The sequence below is a fragment of the Diadema setosum genome, chromosome 1, assembly GCF_964275005.1.
Source record: "Diadema setosum chromosome 1, eeDiaSeto1, whole genome shotgun sequence".
NCBI classification, from domain to species: domain Eukaryota; kingdom Metazoa; phylum Echinodermata; class Echinoidea; order Diadematoida; family Diadematidae; genus Diadema; species Diadema setosum.
The window spans coordinates 38,231,305-38,255,777 of record NC_092685.1 but is presented as its reverse complement, the minus strand read 5'-3'; the positions used below and the strand labels follow the sequence as shown (position 1 = coordinate 38,255,777).

Below are 24,473 nucleotides of genomic sequence, written 5' to 3'. Positions count from 1 at the left end.
AAACGGTTCTGTGTTTCTCCAATTTGTTCTAAAAGTTTCTTAGTCAGTGAGTCTCAGCACAAAGCGCAACTAAGTTTTCCTAAAATGTTTATTTACGCTTGTCATTTTGAAGTTGATTAAGGCTTACACTGTTGAATATTATTAATGTTTTGTTGAAACAACACAGAAACAGCAAATCTTTTCATTTTGTGAATAGCTATATCTGTCATCACTTTGGTTAATTCCAAGCTCACTATCAAAAAGTCAGAAGTGTAGACCATATTGCATCTTTGGAATAATAAACTTTAGGAACAACTACCTTTGTTCAATAATTCTAATGCTTAACTTTCAGTTGAATTATTTATGAGCTTTTGCAAAGAAACCTTTCTCTAAAATACATTATGTGATTGTATTTACTGACTATGATTTATTCTTATGTATAATAAGATGCTGCTCTTCTGGAAGCACAAAAAGAAGAAAGAAAATGAATATTGAAAGTAGTTTTGTAAGTCAGATATTGTTGTCCATAGTAAAGAGAACATCTACCATTTCATTTTTATTGAATGTCCTACAACTTATTCAAACTGATTCAAGCATTCCAGTGAGAAACTTTTTTTTTTTTTACTTCTGTAATATAGTAATAACAGAAAAGTGAAGCAGCCATATTCCAATGAATTTTCATACTTAAGTAATGAAGGAATTACCATAATCACAGGGGGAATAATAACATCACTGAGTCTTTGTCTTGCTAGTTACCATCAAGAAGTTTCCATTGAAATATAAAGTATTATATACCTCATAAGTGAGATTCGTATCACTGATTGGTCAAAAGTGTATCACGTGACAAGGTGTAGTCCCGTCTATCTTGCCTTAGGGTTTTCATGTAAGTGATAGAAAGGCAAAACCCTCGTGATAGAAAGGCAAAACCCTCGTGATAGTAAGTCAAAACCCTCGTGATAGAATTTGTAAACCCTCCGCGACTTTTGTACTCATAAGTACACTGGACTTCGCGCGCGGTATCCGCAACCCCTCCACCCAAGGACGTTCACTACGCGCATCGCATAAACACATGCAAAATCATCGCACTAGTGCACAGCAGGCATGTTTCAACGTGGCATGGTGATCGAGCGCTCCTCCGTGATTTTAAGTGAGCTGGATCAAAGATCGTACACTTTGCAATAAGAATTTCTTAGGATCCCGAAGCAGAGACAAATCTCAGCATGTCGGAAATATTGAATTAAAACACGAGCGACGGGAAACTGGATGTATACTGTAATCTTCTGCCAAGATTTTATGCAGGAGCTCGCCAAAGGCCGTGTGAGTGAGTACAACCGTGCGTACTGGGTAGTGTACGAAATGCACGAAAACCATGCAAGCAAGCGCAGGCTGTGGCCTGATTTTAGGGCTAACGTTTGTACTGGCCTAACAGTTAGAATTTACTTCGTATTTGCCTAGCCCTAGATCTTGGTTTAGTCTTAAACGATGAGGTATATAAAACAAATATTAACTGCTCTGTATTCGGATGGTGGTGGAAATTATCACTCCCTCGGTGCTTTTCATACCGACCCTTCCATCACCCCTCGGCTAACGCCTCGGGGTGATAGAAGGGTCGGTATGAAAAGCACCTCGGGAATGATAATTTCCACCATCATCCTCATGAGCAGTCAATATTTGTATATTGTAAACTCAAGTTAACATCAGATTTTTTTTCAACAGACAGTAATATGGATTCTTCGTCTTGACAGCCTAGAAATCTTGCCATATTTACCTCCGCCAAGGGAGGAGGTTATGTTTTCATTATTGTTGGTTTGTTTGTTTGTTTGTTTGCCCGTGTGTAAAAGAACTCCAAAAGTTGTGCATGGATTTGGATGAAACTTGCAGGAAAGGTTGAGAATGACACAAGGAACATATGATTAAATTTTGGTGGTGATGTGGAAATTTGTATGGATTTTATGAAGGATTTTTGATATTTTGGCAGGAAGGGTCAATGAACTTGGGAGTTCAAGCTGCGCATTTTTGAGGTTTTCATATGCATGCTAAAGTGCATGCTCTAGGTTCTGGTAGGACGAGGCGCGCCGTGCAGCTGAGGGTTTATGACGTAACAAAGGCTTCTATATTGGAAAATTGGATGATTTTTCAGCACACATACGTATGGGTTGAAGTCACAGATCTCTATGGAAGAGCAAGATCATCACTGGAAAGTAGCTGCTTGGCGGAGGTCTGCGCTCTCAGAGTGCTTTTCTGTTTTTATGTTGATATGGGATTTTGGTTTGCCTCCAAATCTATTAAACTTGATTTCATTTTATTTCTTAATATATATTTACATGTATGTTTATGGGATTATACATGAGGCATGATAGAATCCCATTTTGTATTCCTCAGAATTCTATAGAAGAGAATCTAAGGCACATTTCCCCCCACTTGCACAACGACCTTTGACCCAGTGCTCAAATTGGGGGAAAATCAAAACCGCGGCTGTCCTCGATACAGGAGGAGTGGCATAATTGGCATCATTTTGGGCACGTGATGTGATTGCATCGGCCAAGGCAAAATGTTTTTGCCCAAGAAGATGGAAAACATGACTCCAATGGGATGACATACCAACATGCCCAACTAACTCCCTTGGAACCAAAAAAAAAATCCTTTGACATACTGCGAGGAAAGAAAATTAGGTCGTGTCCTACAATGTAGGAAGTGCTGCAAATGGTTTGCCCTTCGGGTCACATAGAGGACCTTTCATCTGGAATTATGTGACAGAGAAAAAGATATACCAGCAGGAAATATTATAGGGGTAATGGATACAGAATGACTACGCATCTCATTGTCGAGTGCACATAGTGACCTGTTGAATAGCCATAGGAAAGGGTCGGGGAATAAGTATTGAAAGAATATGGGTGAGATTTTAGACAAAGTTCCCTTTGTCTGCTTAATAACTTCTCAACTCCAAGGAAAATATTTGCTTTTGACATCTTCTCAGGTTTCTTCTTTTCTTCGCATCTCTAATGATCTGCTATTTTGAGGGTGACTTGCAGAGCAGAAAGCTTGTTTAATTGTATGTTTATTTTATCGATAGCATGGTTATGATAAACGACAAAAAAAAAATAACAAATCTTTCCACAATTAAGTGGCCCAACTTTGTTCTAACAAGTTTCAACTTGATGATTTTTAGTTTTGTTCATTTAGCAGAAATTTGTTGCCATAATGTTGATTTCAAGATGATTTTCTTGTCTAATACTTTACTTGTTTGAATAACCTTCTTATGTTCTTTCATATGACTTCAAAACAACTGTAAATTTTTCTTTGTGCAGAATTTAGATGTGGCATTGTGAACATTCATAGATATAATTTTGCTTCTACAGGGTTTGAAGTACAAAAACAGCTGATGAAACACTATTCTATTGAAAGTGGATGGGACTGTTTTGTGTGTTTAGGTCCAAACAAACAGTTATGCCTTTTTTGCAAGCAGACGATATCACCAAAAGGAATGTGAAATCTATGTATTCATTCACTAAAACATCACCAAATTCAGAAAATACTACATGCTTCTGTAAGTAAAGGGTAGTGTTGTAATGATTTCTCTCATATCAACATAGTGGTACACTAAGATTCATGGATGTAAACTTTTTGTTATGATGAACTATATGTTTTTCTGTAGTCCGCAATATGTTATGAGGGAAAAGGTTTGATACAAAAAGATTTTAGCAATGGCTGGTCCCTAGAACTAAAGACAAAAAACCTACCAACTATCACAAAATTCTTTAGTGGTGGTACATTTCCTTTATGTTTTTGTTTGCTTGTTTTAGTTCTTCTCCAAGGCTTTCCAATGCCACTAAAATCTTGCTCTTCTCTAATTGAAATCACCAATTGGCAATGCTGAATTTGTATTTCTGTGTGTACTGCCCTCTTTTGTTGAACCCAGAAGGGATGTCATTTGGGCGGACCTGAATGAACCCCCCATCAGTCCAGAGGAGCTGGAGATGATGTTCAGCAAGAAGGAAATGAAGAAGAAGAAGCCGCTCTCAGATAACTACACCAAACCCAAAACAAAGCAAGTAAGTTACAAGGAGGGATTTCAAACAAACCTCAATGAAACCTGCATCCTGTATGCATTCACTATTAAAGAGCAATCCCTTTTCACTGTTTTGATGATGGCCTACAGTTTTATACCCAATATTCTTGAAGTTAACCAGCTTTCTCTGAACCTGGATGAATGAAAAAATTATATTGTAACTATGAAGACATTGTCCATCAGCTTTAGCTGCAGAATGGCCACTGTTGACCATTGCCAAACTTATTCCTGCCAATAGGTGGCCAAGCTGCTGGACAGCAAGCGTTCCCAGGCCGTCGGTATCTTCATGTCCAGCCTCCACGTCGAGATGACGGACATCCGCCATGCCGTCCTCAACATGGACCTGACTGTCATTGACTTGGAAAATTTGCAGTCGCTGTATGAGATGGTGAGGAGGGTCCATCCAAGGACCACATCCATTGATTCAGTCTAGTACCCCGTTCATACACAAAGTTGGGCAGAGGAGCACTCCTGAAGTGCTTTGGCTACGGCCTCTTTGAGTTTGTGCATACAGAGAATCACCTCATGTCAAGACCACACACAAAGTGGCGTAGAGAGGCATAACTGTCATTGTAACCTTTGCAGGTGGTGAAACTTCTATCATATTAACAGTATGCACAGCGCACGCTGCGTACCACTTATGGAGCACTATTTTAAGTATTGGTGATCGTTTGAGCACTCCTGAACCTAGACTCGAGAGGGACATAACTTTAGAGTACTTCAGGGCCACTGTACTAGTTTAGAGTGTTCAAAACCACTCCTGGACCACTCTAAAGGTCCTGTATAAATGGGGTGTTATTCTCCATCCCACTCTGCATCTATCAGTGTGTTCAGAGTAAGGTCTTTGACTGTGCTCAGACCAAATCCACACCTTCCTCATGAAATGTGATTAGTCCATGTAAAAATTTATCATGTACAATACAATTTTCATCTGTGGAACAATGTATCATTTGCAATGCATTGTATCATGTACAATACAATTTTAATCTGTGTAACAATGTATCATGTGCAATACACAGCTCACCCCATTGGATTTAAAGATGTGAAATATCACAGGTCATGGTTAACCTGCTAGTTTAGAGGTCAAGTCTCAAAGCCGAGTAGGGAGGAGTGTTTTTAAAACTTATACCAATTACCAACTTATACTTTATACCACTTATACTTACTCGAGGAAAAAATTAGTGACAGAATAACCTTCACTAACTTTTAGTCCCTGTTTTTACTTTGACATGGGTTGATTCTACTTATGACAGACACCTTCTATAATTGAGACATTTGTCACTCTTTCTGCCACTTTTGCGACTCCAGAGACCAGAAGCAGATGAGATGAAGATGATCCGAGCTCACACCAAGAAAGAGAACCCAAAACCACTGGACAAGCCAGAACAGTAAGTTTTATTGTTGAAAAGGCTGATATAGGAGGTATTGATGACTCTGATGTTTCCCCAAAGCATTCTTTCAATTTAGAGGTTGAACTCCTGACTGCACAGTCAACATTTTTCATAATGTCGGTCAGTTTATATCTGCCCAAAAGAACAGTGGTTTTGTCACCGAGTCAATCACCCACTGATGTTGTTTTCTGTTGTATTTGTTCATTTTGTTATTTGTTTGTTTTGTTCATTTTCCATCTGAGAAGATGGCTGGATAGCACATATTCAGCTACGTTAAGCTGGTCTTCCATGGGGTCCAGTTGGATGTGAGGTGGGACCACTTCACCGGGTCAAACACCCTGCTCTTTGCGATGAATGAATGAAGTGGGATCTTTTATGTGCATGACTTGTGACTCTTTCATACACGGGACCTCCATTTTATGTCCTATCCGAGGGACAGAGTGTTTTGCCTCTTGCTAGAGGGGACGGTATGTTTACACACAACATCGCTCAGTCCGGACTCGGGTTCGAACCCGGGCCTTTAGGATCATGAGGCAGACGACAGCTACCGACTGAGCCATGAAGTTGTGTACTTTCAAGAGAGATGATGTAAAACAGTGCACTTTATAATGAACATGGTTATAACGAAATTCTGGTCACAACAAAGTGAAAATTCAGGCCGCAAAATTATCCATTTTATTTTTTTTATTATTGTTTGTTTGTTCGGTTATTATAACGAAATACTGATGTAACAAAAGGAAACTGCTGGTCCTAATACTTTGTTCTACCAGGAGTCCACTGTACTAGATTTTTTTTTTAGCGTTAAACCTTTGCGAATTTCGCAAGGAGCCAAGATTTGCAAAAGGAATTGGCTCGCGAAAGTCTTTTTTTTTTTCCTACACAATGCATTAAAGGCAAGTGACAATTCACAAAAATTTCATGCCGCGAAAATGGCTGTCAGCTTTAGTTCGCAAAAGTTTCATGCCGTGAATGTTTCTGGTTTTACAGTATTTTGTGGATGCAGCATAACTACCTGTAGGGACTACTTGGTTTTACTTATGTATGCTTTAACAGTGGTTTTGCACCCAAAGAATAAGATAATTCTCCAATGTCTATGAGGAAATTTGTATACGCCTCTTCATCAATTTGATATATGAAATATAATAGAATAGATAATATGTCATTTTATTGTCCCCGCCGAACGAGTTCGAGCAGGGGACTATGAAACGGGCTCCGTACGTGTGTGTGTCCGTGTGTCCGTCCGTGTGTGCGTCCGTGTGAGATCAAAATCTTCAATTTGCTACTTCTCTGTCATTTATGAGCCAATTTTGATTCTGTTTGCTTTATATGATAGCACTACATGGGAGCTTTGAAACTTCTACACAGAATTTCAGTCGGGACCTTTGACCTTGACCTTTGACCTATATTGTACATTTTGCTACAAAATGCTACTCCTTCGCCATTTCTAACCGATTTCGATTTCGTTTGCTTTAAGTGATGGCACTAGGTGAGGGCTTCAAAACTTCTACACAGAATTTTGACCTTTGACTTCTTTGACCTTTGACCTTGATTTTTGACCTGTAATGTATATTTTGCTACAAAATGCTACTCCTTCGCCATTTCTTACCCGATTTCGATTCCGTTTGCTTTATGTGATGGCACTAGGTGAGGGCTTCAAAACTTCCACACAGAATTTTGACCTTTGACTTCTTTGACCTTTGACCTTGATTTTTGACCCATATTGTACATTGGTTACAAAATGCTACTCCTTCGCCATTTCTAACCCGATTTCGATTCTGTTTGCTTTATGTGATGGCACTAGGTGAGGGCTTCAAAACTTCTACACAGAATTTTGACCTTTGACTTCTTTGACCTTTGACCTTGATTTTTGACCTGTATTGTACATTTTGCTACAAAATGCTACTCCTTCGCCATTTCTAACCTGATTTCGATTCCGTTTGCTTTATGTGATGGCACTAGGTGAGGGCTTCAAAACTTCTACACAGAATTTGACCTTTGACTTCTTTGACCTTTGACCTTGATTTTTATGCCTCCGCCACGAAGTGGTGCCGGAGGCATTATGTTTTCGGGTTGTCCGTCCGTCCGTCCTTCCGTCCGTCCGTCCGTCCTTCCGTCCGTCCGTAATGAATTTTGTGGACAAGGTAACTATCAAAACCTGTTGAGGTATCCTAATGAAACTTGGCATGTATGTGTATTAGGGGGTGAAGTTGTGCCTATCAACTTTTGGGTGCACATGCTCAAGGTCAAAGGTCAAAAGGTCAAGGTCAAATACATAAAATTTCACTATTTCCACCATATCTATTGAATGCCTGAAGATATTTTCTTGAAATTTAGTGTATACATGTATTACCCAATTAAGATTCTCTGGTGAAAGTTTGCGTCATGAGGTCAAAGGTCAAAGGTCAAAAGGTCAGGGTCAAATACATGAAATTTCACTATTTTCGCCATATCTATTCCATGCCTGAAGATATTTTCTTGAAACTTAGTGTATACATGTATTACCCAATTAAGATTCTCTGGTGAAAGTTTGGGTCATGAGGTCAAAGGTCAAAGGTCAAAAGGTCAAGTAAAAATATCAAAACTTCTTTTTTTTCTCCGTGCCTTGGAAAATTGTTCAAGGTATCTTCATGGAACATAGTATATACATGTACTGACTGGAAGTGATTATCTTAGGGAATGTAGGGTTCATAGGGTCAAAGGTCAGGGGTCAAAGGTCAAGTGCAACACTTCAAAATTTTACTTTTTCCCTCATATTTATGCAATGCCAGCAGGGTTATTATTTTTTTACACTTGGTGTATGCATGTGTAACCTAATAGAAATTCTCTGGAAAGTTTTTTCCCTTCCTTTTTTGCCTCAAAGGTCAAAAGGTCAAAGATCAAGTGAAAGTGCTGAACTAACTTTTTCCTCCATATCTCGAAGTGGCTCAAGTTATCTTGAAACTTAGTACATATTATGCATGTTCTACCTGAAAGTGATTATCTTATGAATTTTAGGGTCAAGGGCCAGATGAAAATGGTAACAATTTACTATTCAATTCAGAAATTGCACTTTTTCTCCACACCTGTACCTTGAAAATTACTCAATGCCTAAATGTATGAATGGGTCAAAGTCAAGTTAAAGTCCTTAAATCCCTAGATACATGCTCTCCTATTCATCCAATTAAACCTAGGTCAAGGAAGGTGAACATTCAACACATTTGTGACAAACTTGTCATTTCAAAATTTTGCCAATTTTGTGAAAATGTAATCACACATTGTACACATGTACTATCTAGACCTATTGGGAAAATCATGCATTATGGCGGAGGCATACCAGTCGCCAAAGCGACATTTCTAGTTGACCCATATTGTACATTGGCTACAAAATGCTACTCCTTCGCCATTTCTTACCCGATTTCGATTCTGTTTGATTTATGTGATGGCACTAGGTGAGGGCTTCAAAACTTCTTCACAGAATTTTGACCTTTGACTTCTATGACCTTAATTTTTGACCTACATTTTGTTGTACATTTTGCTACAAAATGCTACTCCTTTGCCATTTCTAACCCGATTTCAATTCCGTTTGCTTTATGTGATGGCACTAGGTGAGCGCTTCAAAACTTCTACACAGAATTTTGACATTTGACTTCTTTGACCTTTGACCTTGATTTTTTACCTATATTGTACATTTTGCTACAAAATGCTACTTCCGGCGGGGACATATATTACGCACCGCGTAATTTCTACTTTTCCTTGTTTCACTTGTATCATTAATTATATTGAATACATTGTAAGATTTTCAAATATGCAGTAATTCTATGTTATATGATTTACAAGTGCTCAAATTCAAATATAAAAGGCACATGAAAGTGCTCATTGAGTATTTGTATACATATAGATGCACATGTGTATGTTCACGTACATTTATATGTTTGTGGGATGTAGGTATACTCTGTTTTGCATGTATATCATTTCTCTCCTTTACTCTTTTCATAGATTCCTGTTGGAACTGGCTGACATTCCAGACTTTGCCAACCGTGTTTACTGCATCACTTTCCAGGCTGTGTTGGATGAGAATCTGTCCGCCGTACGAAGCAGGTTGACAATTGTTGGGGAGGTCTGCAAGGTATGGGGGACAAAATCATTGGCCTGTTTCATAAAGAGGTTGATAATCATTGTAAGTTGCCATACATACAGTTACCATGGCAGCAGACAGGATATAGATATACAGTTTTATATCACTGCAGTGTTTGCAATAGTTGTATCTTTTATTGCAAAGGTCTTTAAACATGACATCCCTTGTGTGTTAACTTCTAGGTGACTACGCCCTGTGCACTCTGTCACCTCAACCTACATATATCAAGTTTAACACTCTCTGATACTACATCTATACCACATCTATGGGGTAGATTTACTGTATGAGATTTTCACTAAGCCTGACAATGTATCTGTCTTCATTATTAAAACAAAGTCAGTTGTGAACATGTGACCTGCATTGACATTTGCTATTTTTCCTCATCTCTTTTGATTACAAATAGCAAATGGTAAGCCTGAAAAAATTAGAATTATCAAGAGGGAAACCAGCCATCCAAACCATTACACCCATGATCGTTATTTGAAACAACTAGAATTGAATGTAAGTAGCAATATGTTGGGATTAGGGTAAAGACTGTGATCATCAATGTGATTATAATAGTGATAATAATGCTTATTGTGCACATACAATGTACCAGTGAACTTCTCTTGAATTCTCTCTTCCTGCAGCAATTACGAACCAGCAGTGGTGTGAAGCAGTTTCTCGCTCTGGTATTGGCTCTCGGCAATTACATGAATGGAGGCAAGTTTCTTTTTCAGCTTTGCTTTTGTCGTAAAAAGTAGAGATATGTGAATCAGTTTCTTGACTGAAGAGGCCACCCTGTGAAAATATAAGGAAGTAGATAAATAAACAATTTGAGATAAAATTTCTGACATTACTGCAGATCTATTTTTCAAGATGAATGCAGGACATATTGTGTTAAATCAAGGTACTGTTTCTGTGTTGAGTTATTAATGATTAGACTGGGAAAGGGTCAGGTTAACATAATGCTGATGTAATCAGTAATTCAAAGTCTATGATGTTCAGACTGTGCAAAGCTCCAAACTGTATTACACATGAGCTGTAATTCTGGTTCAGATTTCTGGGATTTTGTGACGGCCTGCCTATCTGTTACAGAGATAAAAAATAAGTTGAAAATTTGCGCTTGGTGTTTTCAGGAAACAGAACCAGGGGACAAGCAGACGGTTTTGGACTTGAGATCTTACCCAAGCTGAAAGACGTCAAGAGTGTTGTAAGTATCATCAATGTGCCATTATGATTTGCAAATACAGTCAAACCTGTCTATATTTGTCACCCTGGGGAGATTAAAAAAAGAGTGGCCATTCGAGAAGAAGGCAGCTCCAAGTAATACAACATTAAAGGGAAGATAAACCCCAAGAACAATGTGGATTGAGTGAAAGCAGCAACATTAGTAGAACACATCAGTGAAAGTTTGAAGAAAATCGGACAATCGATGCAAAAGTTATGAATTTTTAAAGTTTTGGTGTTGGAACCACTGGATGAGGAGACTACTAGAGGTTATGACGTATGAGTGGACTACAATATCAAGAAAATATAAAGAAAATACTACAAAAATCCATTTTTCATGAAAATTACATATTCCATCAACTTGATATTGACATATGTTAAGGGTAGCAATTATTCCCCTGTTTTCTGAAAGCGGTTGGTCCACTGCTTTTTCATAATTCTAGAAAAGTGAATTTTTGTTGAATATCCTTTATATTTTCTTTGTATTGTTGTCCACTCATACGTCATATCCTCTAGTAGTCTCCTCATCCAGCGGTTCCAACATCAAAACTTTAAAAATTCATAACTTTTACATCGATTGTCCGATTTTTCTCAAACTTTCACTAATGTGTTCTACTAATGTTGCTGCTTTCACTCAATCCACATTGCTCTTTGGGTTTACCTTCCCTTTAAAAATGAGCTTTGAAGTAAAGTTGCAGTAATATTTGCAAGAAGTAAGCATTTCACAATGAAACCCAACGTGTCCATTAACCTTAGTTATATGATTCATAAAAACTAACAAGTTTTAAATTCCAGAAGCACTTTCACATTTTCTCTCTCTCTTTGTCAGCATACATCTTGAATTTTAGCTGGTGCCTCTATCAAGATTCTATTATCATATTTCAGAATACCCTATGGAAGAAATATACATCTTTTCTTCCTGTGCAGGATAACCAGGGAAATCTACTGCATTACATCGTGTCTTGTTATGTGAACAAACTAGAAAAGGTAAGAATTGAAAACTACCATAAAGGCAAAGATAAATATTTGTACTGGTAGTAAATATTTCAGCATGTTATTTTTTTTTCTTTGGTACAGTATTGAATGATTTTTTTTTTTTTGAATATATATATTGGCCCTGAGGTGTTTGTTTCTTTTAAGTATAGTTTCATTTCCCATAGTCTTAAAGCACAAATAATGCCCTCTTATTGTTAGAGGCAGTGAATAAAGCTGGTTAAGGAATAGAAGCCAGAAGAAATCAAAGGTAATGAAGAACAAAAGGACTGCAATAAACATCAACTTGCAGCAGTTTAAAACTAGTCCTGTAAATGAACTGGTCATCTGCATATTCCAAAAAATGATATGATGTGTGGTATCCTTTTATATCCTACCCACAGATGTTCTCTCTTTTTAAAATACCTGTTTGATATTCAGTCTAGAGGGTGCTGTTTACCTTCTTCTGGAGCTAGCATTGTCTGTCAATGAGGTTTTAACAATAGTGTTTAAATTTGCTTTCCTAAATCCTTTTTTTTTTTCTTTTCCCTGTCTGTTTCTCTCTCCGTCATATCGACTTGCCAGGAATCGAGTCCAGAGGGCGCTGTTTTCCCTCTGCCAGAGCCGGGAAAGGTCTCCCAGGCCGGCCTCATCAAGTTTGACGAGCTGGAGAAAGACTTGCGCAAGATTCAGCGGGATCTCAAAGGTAGATGCTTTTCCATTTTGTGATGGTGAGGGAGGGGGTATATACTCCTGTATTCATGCACCAAAATCTGAACTTCTTTGATTCACTGAACTTAAGGAGTTTTTGGCTGATTTCTTTTTTATTTGTTTGAGATATTTACAACATTTATACATTTTTGGGAACAGAATTGGTTGGATATGGTAAATTCATTTTTATCTGATATTGTTCCAACTGTGTTGATGACAGTGTCTGTGCAGATTTCATAATTCTTGTGATTTCACCTTTGCAGTTTCATGTGGTATTTTTATCGTCATGATTGGTTGGTACATATGTGTTACTGCTGGAGGTCATTATTTGAAATAAGTACTTCATGCACAAGCTGCTAAGGGGGTATATGATTTAATTCTCGTATCCTCTTTAGTGTGAATACATTTGTCAAAGTAGACTTGCCTGTATCACACTAATACTATTTTTGTGATTGATTATCTGTGTCTTGATACAGAAGCATAGTTTTCATATATTACTATAAAAAGAAGTGTTTTCCATTGCAAGATATGCATTGGAAAGCATGTTCATATTTTTTGTAAACTATTTGCATGGTGTGAACAAGTTAACCTGCATTGATTAAAAGCATACCAGGTCAGTTCACATGGGTTCCCTACCTCCTAAATACAGGTTGCGAGACCAAGGCGGAGGCAGTCAAGAAGAATTCCAGTGAGGAGCATCTCCAACCATTCAGCGATAACATGGAGAAGTTCATCACCCAGGCTCATGAAGACATCGCGTCGGAGAATACCAGGTTACAGGACACCAGGAAGAGGTACCTGACTGTAGTTGCATCAGTCACACTGGCAAAACTTCTCGAAGTTTAAGTTTCAAAGTTTAGCCAGGCTGAACACAAACTTCCTGAAAAGCTCTCGCCAAACTTCTCACAAAACTTTCCAATCAAACTTTTCCAAAAATTTCCAAAAATTTCCCACAACCCCGCAAGTCGTCTGGAAGTTCGTGTAGTCTGAATGCATACAGCTGAAACTTCGCAAAGTTTGTTATGTGACAAGTCCACCTCTCATTTCACTTGTCAGATGGTGGGCGCTTTTCTTCTTTGTTGCGCATGCACACTGGATGTTATTGAAAACTGAAATTTCAAGAAGTTTGGCTGCCAGTGTGAATGGTTGAGCAAACTTCATGAAGTTTTCTCAAAAAGTTTTGCCAGTGTGACCTAGGCTTCTGTATGGTTTATAACTTGGTCATTTCCACCCCAAATGTGCTGTGCGTGATTTCTATAGCATGTGTGTGTAGTGGTCCCATGGGGGTTAATGACAGCTGCCTCTGCCTTGGGAATTTTTTTTTTCATCAATGTCTTTCTCAATGGGGTTCTCAAAAAGGGGTTTTAATGACAGACTTACACATGGGCCATGCTTAGTGTAGTAGATGTGAGACAGATGAAGGGGATTACAGCTGGAAAAAATTATGAAAATTTGGGATATTGATGATGAGATAATGCTGTGATTTCCCCCCCCCCCCCACATGCTTGTTAAAATGTAGATCAGCAGTTGCAAACTTACAAATAAGTACTTAGGGTGAGAATTGATACAAAATCTGTTATAGCACAAAAAACTGTGATGTATGTTTGATGGTAATACCTATAGACCATTCTTAATGTGCCATATGTGTGCTATGATAGGTAATTTAGTTTTTAATGCACATTACCTATGTAGTTCATCATTTTTGTAAATGATGACATGACTGTGTTAATCTTTGGATAGTTTTCACAAAATTTTGTATAAAAAAAAGAAGTATCAATCTCAATCTAAATTTCAATCAATGACATGAGTTATGTTACCATATTTTTTCATTTCCACAAGAAAAGTAGCTTCACTGAAAATTCTGTATACTTTGTATACTTAAAGGACAAGTTCACCTTCATAAACATAAGGATTGAGAGAATGCAACAATATTAGTAGAACACATCAGTGATAGTTTGAGGAAAATTGGACAATCGATGCAAAAGTTATGAATTTTAAAAATTTTTGTGTTGGAACCGCTGGATGAGGAGACTACTACAGCTTGTGAGTCATATGCGTACAACAGTATAAAGAAAATGTAAAGAAAATTCAACATATTTTCACTTTTTTCGCATAACAAAAGAGCACTTGACTTGCCTCTTTCTAAAGGCAGGGGGAATGATATTACCCATAACATTTGTCGGTAACGAGTCGGGGAAACGTGAACTTTTTTCAAAAGATGACATTTTGTGAAATTCTCTTTATATTTTCCTTATATTGTTGTACGCATGTGACATCTAAGTTATTCACACACTGCAGTAGTCTTCTCATCCAGCGGTTACTGCACAAAAACTTCAAAAATTCATAACTTTTGAACGGATTGTCCGATTTTCCTCAAACTTTCACTGATGTGTTCTACTAATATTGCTACATTCTCTTAATCCTTATGTTTATGAAGGTGAACTTGTCCTTTAACTGAATTCTATCATAACTCCAAAGGATGCGACACTGCTCATAGTGATTTTTTATTGTTTTTGTCTTTTCCTGATGTTTGTTTCTCTTTCCAAAGCTTCAATGAGTTGGCAGAGTGGCTGTGTGTGAAACCAAAGCAAGGCGACAAGGAGGTCACGCCGACCTACCTCTTCAATCTCTGGGCCCCACTCTGCCGAGACTTCAAGGATCTCTGGAAGAAGGAGCAGCAGATGGCGGCTAAGAAGAGGTCAGTGACCCTCAGCTAGTCATCATAATCATCTATGCAAATATTTCAGTCATACCTGTCTATAGCAGCTACACATGGGAGACCAAAACAGAGGTTGTTTTGGACAGGTGGTCGCTAAGGCAGGAGTGACTGTATTTCAGTCAATTTAGGGTAGATTGTGGGATAGTGATGTCACTTTCAAGGTCTTTCCATCGTACCTAAAGGAGATGATCAGGAACACTGTCAACCCTCCACTAACTGTGAAAGAAGAAAGCAATTGAAATGAATTTGTGTAATTGCCATAGGGTGCAAAAATTAAGCCATAGAAAGATGAAATATGTCTTTTAGCTCTACATATACGTCAACAACAAGTACTTCTACTAACTACTTCTACCTTCTACTTTTTATACTACTTCAGTTATTATGATTACTACTACTACTACTGCTACTACCATTAAGCTACCATTGTACTCCTACTACTATAACAACTACTACTGCTACTACTACTACTACATGTACTACTACTACTACTATTTCTACTACTACCACTATTTCTTCTTCTACTACTACTACTACTACTACTACTACTATTTCTACTACTACTACTATTACTACACTACTACTACTACTACTACCGCTACTACTACTACTACTACTACTACTACTACTACTACTACTACTACTACTACTACTACTACTACTACTACTACTTCTACTTCCATCATTGTTACCACTAGCTTAACTACTAGCTCAGCCCTGCTTAATCGGGAGTGTGAGAAATGAGATAGTCCCCTGTTTAAATGGGGCTCCCCTTTAAGGGATGACTGGTATTGACCAGTGCAGTTTGCAATGTATGAAACCCAGTACAAAATATATGTGAGCATTACGCTTTACCATGCACTATTATCATACCAGTTGGCGACCCGTACACACACACACTATGACACCAGGAGGCAAAACAGTAAACAAAAGTGAAACAGCAGTCTCATACTTTGAGCAAATGCATCACTAGAACAAACCATTTAAAGGGATGGTATAGTATTAGTTGAGGTGAGGATTCAGCTTTTAACTTTTTGCGAAATACTTAGAAACCACTTTTTGAAATGTTAAAGAGCATACAAGTCTAAGCAGAATTCAAAGTTTATTTGATGGAACTCACTTGAAATAGCTGAGACGTCCAAAAAAAAAAAAAAAATCCTCAGCCATTTCAAAACAAAGTGATCCTAATAAAAGGTCGGTCCCATCTTTTATGAGGATCGCTCTGTTTTGGATATCTCAGCCATTTTAAAACCAATTTTCATGAAGTATACTTTGAATTCCTCTTGAAATAATATGCTCTTTCATATTTCATAAGAGGTTTCTCATCATCTCAGTGGAAACCGGAAGCCCCATCTCAACTGAAACTCTCATCCCTTTAATGATTATTTGATCTTCAAAGTAACCCTCTTCAGAGTTCTCTATAACATATCAAGTTATGGTGCCTTAGACCCCTGCAGTTGCTGAGAAATAGACGGCAGTGCGAACTTGAGCATGTTTCTGTTACACCATTTGAGTGAGCAGTATTTTCATTGTGAAACTTCACGCCAAACATGTTTACCCCCTTCTGTAACATACGTACCATCCAAGTGACTGCGTGTGGGATAGGCAACTCTCCACACTCACACTCGGGCAAGTGATTGTGCAAATAAGAGCTGACAGTGCTGGAAATGACTGCCAGCACAATGGCACCCATTTATGTGGATGAAGGACAATTTGTCAGTCAGTTGCAATAAAAACAACCTAATGCAAGAATCCATTACTGTAAAACATGATATATTCGCGGCATGAATTTTTCGCGAATTGGAGCTGACGGTCTTTTTTGCGGCATGAAATTTTCGCAAACTGCCACTGGCATTCAATGTATATAGTGTAGACAAGAACTTTCGCGTGCATTTTAATTTCGCAAAATTCGCGAAATTAAAATGCATGTGAACATTCCTCGTTTTACAGTCTTTTGGATAGATATGCAGTACGTACCGCATGCTATAAGGATTAGAACCAGCACTTCTGGCCGCTGGGCGGAAGCTTGATAGTCTCTAAGGATATAACGCCTGTGTTGTAATCAGGAGATCAACGGTTTGAATCCAGTCTGAGTGTTTATGCCCATGATTTTTTATCAGGGCAACTATTAAAACACTAAATAATTGGTGCTTATTTATTTTGATGAAGAGCAAGTTGTTAATCAGTTGTAATAAAAAAAACAACTCAATACAAGAATTCATTATTTTGAATGCCACCCTATTGTTTGGGTTTGTGAATGGACACTGAGATTAGCGCTTGAAACCTGCTTTGTCATATTAAGCAAATACGTTATTCTCATTTGATATTTTTGACAAAGAAAAACTTATTACTTGATTAAGTAGCAAGTTTGTTGTACTTTCCCTCAAAGAAGGGAGAATATTGTGCTTTGATATTAGAAGTCATGAAGAATATTGTTTTGCTTTGAAAGTACTTCTAGATTACTTTGTTGACAAAGTCAGTTCTAATAAATCAAAGTTTATTTTCAGTACATGTTAGCAGCCCAGTATAAGTCTATGATTGATAAAACTAGCAAGCTAATTTATCATCTTACACAATTATAGCTCATAAGTTTTGGTTTTTTTTTATTTTAAGCACAAAATTTCCTAGAATATACTCAATCAAAAGCATTAGCCTCAAAGTCACTTTGAGAGTAACAGTTCATTTATTGCCTGATTTTATTGAATTAATTCAAATGATGAATGAAATCGCCGCCAGCTATTACTGTAAATCTTCATATCCAATTCGACCGTACAACAACTTACTCCAATAAACTGTATCCCGTGCATGCAAATTCCATCAGTGCATCATGCTTCTACCTCTTCTGTTTGACTGATTGACCTTTGTTCCTTCATTGCATTTAAGGTCACAATCTTACAGCAAGCAAGTGATATACCAGCTGTTGAGGCAAACATTTTAAATAGACCTTCTTGTGAATTTGTTTGACTGTGGAAGTTGTTCCACTTGGTGGTAAACCGGGATCAAGTGCCCAGTGATGACCTTTCACCTGAATCTGCATCTGCTACTGTCTTGTCTGCTTCTGAGGTCTGGGTTTTGTCTTGGAATCGCTAGTAAATGTTCAGCTTGCATACTTGGGCGAGCATCATGCATACCTTTCACAGGCTTTCAGATTGTTAGTGATGGTCCTTGTGAAGGAGGAATGGAGAGGGCCCCTTTAATGCTGTCAAAGGGGTCAAGTGTGTGATGTGCAGCACAGAGCCAGTGAGGGGCCAGATGTTTCCCTCGTTGTCACTGCCAGCCGGCCAGACAGTGGCATCGGCTGCGGCTTTGGGCTCGATTCCCCGCCGTGACTGATGCCTCTATTCAGGTTAATGCGTCAATCTCTCTACAGTTCCCCCGACTCCCTTCCTCCCCTTCCCCCACCCCTTTATTGGTCTTTCCCTGTACCTTCTCCCCTAGCCCACCTCTACGTTTCTGTTCTTCGTATCCACAATGGCTTTGAACAAAAAGCGTCCACCGCAGTTGCCAAAGGGAGCGATGATTGACGCGGCGGGCGAACCCAGTGATGATGTATCGATGCGTTCGCACAAGGCCTGTTTCTACAATCAGACAATGGTGCGGTAGATTTGAAGCTGGCAATCCGGACTGCGGTCACTCTTTCACGAACTTTACTGGCAGACTGCTGGGGGTCGGCCAATCATCACTTCAAATGGCGCTGTTTGTTTAACTGATTCAAAGGCTCAATCAAACCAATTTTTTAGTCTCATATAAATTTCATAACCACCTGTGAGTTTATGCGGTCCCTTGATATTTGAGGTTTCTCATTCAGCGCTGGTACATTTTTCGTACGTGCATGATCTACTTTGTCGGCGTGAAGTGCAAACATAGTTTGGGACAGATTGTGAACATATGTTTCAATGTGCAACTCAGCTGATTTGGCTGAACTTGTCAGATTATTGCAAATGATTTGGCTTTGCAAGAGAGCATGTTTGTGCTGCATTGCCCAATTGTTCTTCATGTAGTTTGGAGTGCAATTCCATGCCCTGCTCATATTGATTGATTGCAATAAATCAATCAGAATTAAACAACCAGAATGTTAGAGTTTCAAAATGTATTTACCGAATGGTAATTGTGATCACAACCAATCGTGAAGGGAGCTAAAACAAAAGATAAAATCTTGCATGTTGATGAGGGAAGAATATTGAATGGCTCAGGTGTGATATCTAGAGGCTATAAGCAGAGACCATGTCAGCAAACATCGTGACACACATAACAAAAGTAATATGCATGAAAATGAGCAGGGAAAGCCATTCGTGGCAAGATGAGCACAACCCACACAGGTGTCACACAAGTCATGATTTTCTTCAAACACATACGGCATGAGTGCAGCACACACAGGCAGCTAAATTCTGTATACCATCCCTGGGAATACAAGACCTAATATCTTAATTGGCATATTTTCAAAAACCTCCAAGCTCAATGATGAATGTCAGAAATACTGATTTGAGTTTCAAAACGTTACAATTATTAATGTAATCCCAAACAGTATTTCTTCACTATTTGACATCAACATTGACATTATTTTGCAAAAATGAGAAAGTTTTTTTTGCACTCTTGAAAATTCATGATTTTGTAATTATGAAGTCTTGTCATCCCAGGGACAATGTGTCGCACACCAAGAAGGTTTAGTTTCGTATTTCATTTTGATCCCAATCCAATTTTTGTTTGTCTGTTTGTTTGGGGTTTTTTTTAATTCAGGATGCTGGAGAACCAGGAGCAGGTGAGACTAAAGCAGGAGGAATGGAGGAAGGCGGCTCCCCTCAAGACTGGCTCCAAGAAGGCGGGTGGACTGGTGAGTAGACCAGTGGGCAGGTTTGCTGTGTGGTTTTAACATGGTCTGCTTCACGCAAAATCTTTGTACAGGCAGGTCTGCGAAAGTTCACAGAGCATCGGTGCAGGACTGTGTCACATATAAGATATGTAGAGCGGCGGAGTAGTCAGAGAATTGGAAACTTTGCCAGATCAATGTTGAGAACTTTGGAGGATATGCATGTCATCTTTGAGCTGTAAGGAAGCATATTTTTGTTTTTTGGGTGTTTTTTTTTTTTATACAACATGCCATAAGGCTCATATAATTGGGCATATATGTTGGTATCATGTTTATACAAAAATACATTATTTAAATGTGCTTGAAGGGAGAGATGGAGTGTGTGCAGTTGGTCTTTCTAGACAGTTTGGATTATTAAAATGATGCATTATGAGTTTCAAAATTATGCAGCTTCATGTGGGAAGGGAAAGCACTTTTTCTTTGAAAACTGTTGAATTTTCCAGTTTGTTTGCTTCAGATTTCTAAATCGTATTAATCGTGTTGAATATCTATTCTCTGTGTTGATCACTTTATTTTACCATGAAAATATCAATATAACAGTTATTGATAATTATAAAGATGGACAGTATGAAGAAAAAATGGCCTAATGTTCTTTTATTCTTCATGTTTTATCGTTGAATTTTTAGAAAGCAAGACTGTCAGGAAGCACGTCTTCGCTATCATGAAATTATCACGGCGGTGGCGGCAGAGGACCGCGAGATTCACTGGGAGATCACGTGGCAACTCAGGGAGACAATCATCTGCGATGTGAGCAGAAATTTATCAGGACATGATACATGGTTGGGATGGTTGGGAACTTTGTATTTTACGGAGCACCACTGGTATTTATATTCCTGGTGTGCCAATGATGTTGTGCTGGCCATGCCGTGTCGGAACAGTGTCCTTCGATTTGCGATTTGCGGAAAGACGCGACATTATCGGCAGTACCGTCAGTACTCACCACCAAGACAAAGAGTAATAATTCTATTCTGTGCCATTATCCATTATCTTATCGTCATGTAGGTCAGTTGTTTTTGTATTCGTTTCCGCCAGTACTTTGGATGGTTTTTATATGAAGATTTATTCATTTTGTAAATATAAAAGAGAGAGAGAGAATGGCTGAAAGGAAACTCATTATATTATATAAAGTAGTCTTTTTGACCAAGTGTATATAAAAGATGTTGGTTTTGATACTCTATGTTTATAAACATATTTGTATGTATTCGCTTGAAGATGACTTATTGGCTGACAGTTATCAAATGAGCTGAACTTAGGCTGACAGAAATAAGAGTAACCACCACACACTTCCAAAGGCTGGTCCAGCACCACAGTATATTGCAATATTTTTCTGTATCATCCTTCTTTGTTTTTTGAGTGACGTTTTCAATCACAAAAGTTTTCTAGTTGAATTGTTGTGTGGCTGCATCTAAACATTATTGTGCTGCCCTCCAGATTAGATTTCTTCCATCCTGGCCATAGAAATTACTTGTACACCAACACCATCCATTTCTACATGCATATAGACACACCCACTTGAAATATTACAGTGGAACTAAACATAGTGGTGGCAACATTATACTCGCTATTAGATCTTTTAGATTTTTTTTTTTTTTTGGGGGGGGGGATCAGTCAAGCTAATTTTTTTTCTTCACAAACTCACAATGAAAAGAAAGTATAACAGATAAGAAAAAGAATGAAAGTAATGTTAAGTTTATTGAAATCCTGATACTTCTTGGATACCCACCTACTCTGTTGTTTGTGAAATTTTTCACTTATGAAGTACAGGAACAAGAAGGGAAAAAATCTGTGGGTGGATATACAAGCAATGGTTACAGACATTAATCCTTCAGCACCTAGTAATTTCTTGTAATGTCCCCCTCTACTCATGGAAGGGAGCAGTGAAGTTGTATTTTTAAAAGGGAATTCTAGACCAGTTGAAAGTTTGTCTGAAAAGAAAGAGCAATCTTTTACAATCACAACATTGAAAATTTGATCAAAATCAGATGAGAATTAGGGAATTTATAAAATTGTGAAGTTTATGGTAAATTTTCGCAAAACAGTTCTTTTAACAGTCTATAAGTACGCAAATAGTGACTTGATTACGTCTTCGCCTCACAACATGCCGTATAGTTTGTAAGTAAAATCTTGAAATTTCGTTTGTGTGTGTGTGTGTGTGTGTGTGTTCAAACCCAATTATGCTCCTTTTGCAAATCCTAATATATCTGACTGATCAATATTTTGAACTTATTCAAGCAGGAATAGCATTGTTATATCCTTTCATTGCAAAAGAATTGAATTTTTGTCAGTTTTTTTCTCTTGTACACGATCAATGGCAAACTGCATGATGATGACATCACCTCATCATTTACACACCAGTAGTCATATCAACTGCTCCAAAACTGTTTTGCAAAAATTAACATATCTTTAAAATGTCATGATTTCTTTACTTTTAATCCAGTTTTGATAAGATTTTCAATGTTACACCGTAGAATGTTACTCTTTCATTTCTGATGAACTTTTAACTGGTCCTGACTGACAAATCGATCACATGATTATTTTGGTTAAATCGCAGATATGTTGAATACGACTGATATTTACTAGGCACAAATGAAACGTTCACACGTGATTTGCTGCAACCCAGACATCTGGCTCCACACACACACACACACACAAACACAGTTTAGGGATGAAGGATTTCATTTGGGGTTACAGGCTTGGACATAGCTTTTGAGGTAATTAGTGTGGCAAGATTCACGCAATGGCTTCCAGTTTTGTTTTCAGACACTCATAGAATTATTGTTGTCAATGCATGATTCCTCACGGTGTCAGCCAAACAAATCTGAAATCAAGAATCAAGCCATTGCCTGCAGAACCCTAGGTGGATGCTGTGCAAAACGTACAGAAATTTCTGAATCTCGTAGGGAAGAGGTTTAAGAAGAACAGTGTGCACTATAATTTTTTTTTTTTAATCTTTGACATGTGTATTCAGACACCTAGGCCCGAATTCACGAAGGTGGTACAAACGAAACCATGGTCTAAACCATGGACAAAAACCATGGAGCGCCGAGTGTCAAACGGAATATTTCGTTACGAAATTGGTCATTTCGTTGACAAAATGACTGTTTCGTTAACGAAATTATCATTTCGTGGACGAAATGTTCATTTAGTTACAAAATGTTGTCATTTCTTTACAAATAATCATTTCATCGACGAAATACTAAATATCTCATGCGACACTTGGCATTCCATGGTTTTTGTCCATGGTTTAAACCATGGTTTCATTTGTGCCACCTTCGTGAATTCGGGCCCTAGCTTCCAGCCAGCAAGTACTGTGTTAGCATCTATTCCTTGAGACATTCATTGTGTTGAACATGTGCATCATCACGAAACCCACAGGTAGTATGAGCTGAAATTTAAGATTTCAGGATTTTTTTTTCTTCTTCTTCTTCTCAGATCAAATGCCACCTGGAAGGTGAAATTTTGTATACCTAGGGACTGTTGCATAACGTCGCTACCACTTTATAACATCACGAAAACATTTGTCAATTTTCTGTATTCATAGCGCCTTCCACATTGACGTGAAAAATCTAGATTCTTATCTCTGAAGCAATTTTTTTTTTCCTTCGTGTAGCCCCTGGGCAGGAATTGTTCAGTCATTTGTAGAGGACCATACATTGTTGTTTTTTATTTTGTTATCTTTATTACAATGCCCCATTGTGTTTCTATGATTGCAAATGATAAATAGAGAACATGATTAGGGACAAATTGCATTCGCAACTTAATCAATGGATGTTTGGTTTAGACCACCAAGGATGGGGCCTTGCAGGCGAATCCACCCATCCTTGTTAGGTGCAAAGGGACTACTCAGTGGTCTCTTTTTTTGTCTGGCCGAAGCAGGTTGTCGCCAACCCCCTACCAAAGTACTATAGCTGGTGTAGGAACCAATTACAGGGATGTTTGAGTAATGATCAAAGAATTAGATAAAAAAGATCCACAACAATCATGGCAGTTCAATTAGATTTGTTGGACTTCCCGATTAGCACTGTCATGATAGACTTGTCTGATTTGATTCCATTTCTCTCTCTCTTTCTTGCTTGAGGCAATGGCAAACTGTTCTGTCTGTTTTTAAGCAAACAACATCACAATAGTTAAGGGATGCTTTAAGAAAGTCTTGCTTGAGTTTAGTTTGTTTGTTGTAGTTTTTTAACCTGAACCTCAAAACAAGTGTTTACACTTTAAATGTTAAACTTAATTCTGGTACCTAGAACCTTTTTTTTTTTTCAAAAATGTATTCTGATGTATCAATTTTGCTTTCAGTTAAATCAGTAGCTGTGAAGAATAGTTGGTACCCACACAGTGTATCTAAGCATGTGACTGTGCACTGACTCATTCACATCTAGTAGGTTGACTACATTCTGAACAATTTTGAATTGTTTGTTTGGAGTGTGAAGGGTTAAATGTTGCAT

The 24,473-nt window shown here is 38.1% G+C and overlaps 1 protein-coding gene across 1 annotated transcript in view; it reads left to right on the top strand.

Annotated features, from left to right (window-relative positions):
- The window catches only part of LOC140235296 (uncharacterized), a 61,220-nt gene extending 40,104 nt beyond the window's left edge, over positions 1 to 21,116 (top strand). Inside the window, exons 6-17 of the mRNA XM_072315355.1 lie at positions 3,899 to 4,031; positions 4,287 to 4,436; positions 5,357 to 5,436; positions 9,415 to 9,544; positions 10,183 to 10,255; positions 10,672 to 10,745; positions 11,690 to 11,749; positions 12,320 to 12,440; positions 13,095 to 13,239; positions 14,994 to 15,143; positions 19,899 to 19,992; positions 20,655 to 21,116. Of these exons, the coding sequence (XP_072171456.1) occupies positions 3,899 to 4,031; positions 4,287 to 4,436; positions 5,357 to 5,436; positions 9,415 to 9,544; positions 10,183 to 10,255; positions 10,672 to 10,745; positions 11,690 to 11,749; positions 12,320 to 12,440; positions 13,095 to 13,239; positions 14,994 to 15,143; positions 19,899 to 19,992; positions 20,655 to 20,693 (1,249 nt within the window). The 3' untranslated portion in view covers positions 20,694 to 21,116. The remainder of the gene's footprint in view (positions 1 to 3,898; positions 4,032 to 4,286; positions 4,437 to 5,356; positions 5,437 to 9,414; positions 9,545 to 10,182; positions 10,256 to 10,671; positions 10,746 to 11,689; positions 11,750 to 12,319; positions 12,441 to 13,094; positions 13,240 to 14,993; positions 15,144 to 19,898; positions 19,993 to 20,654) is intronic.
- Positions 21,117 to 24,473: the final 3,357 nt, after the last annotated feature.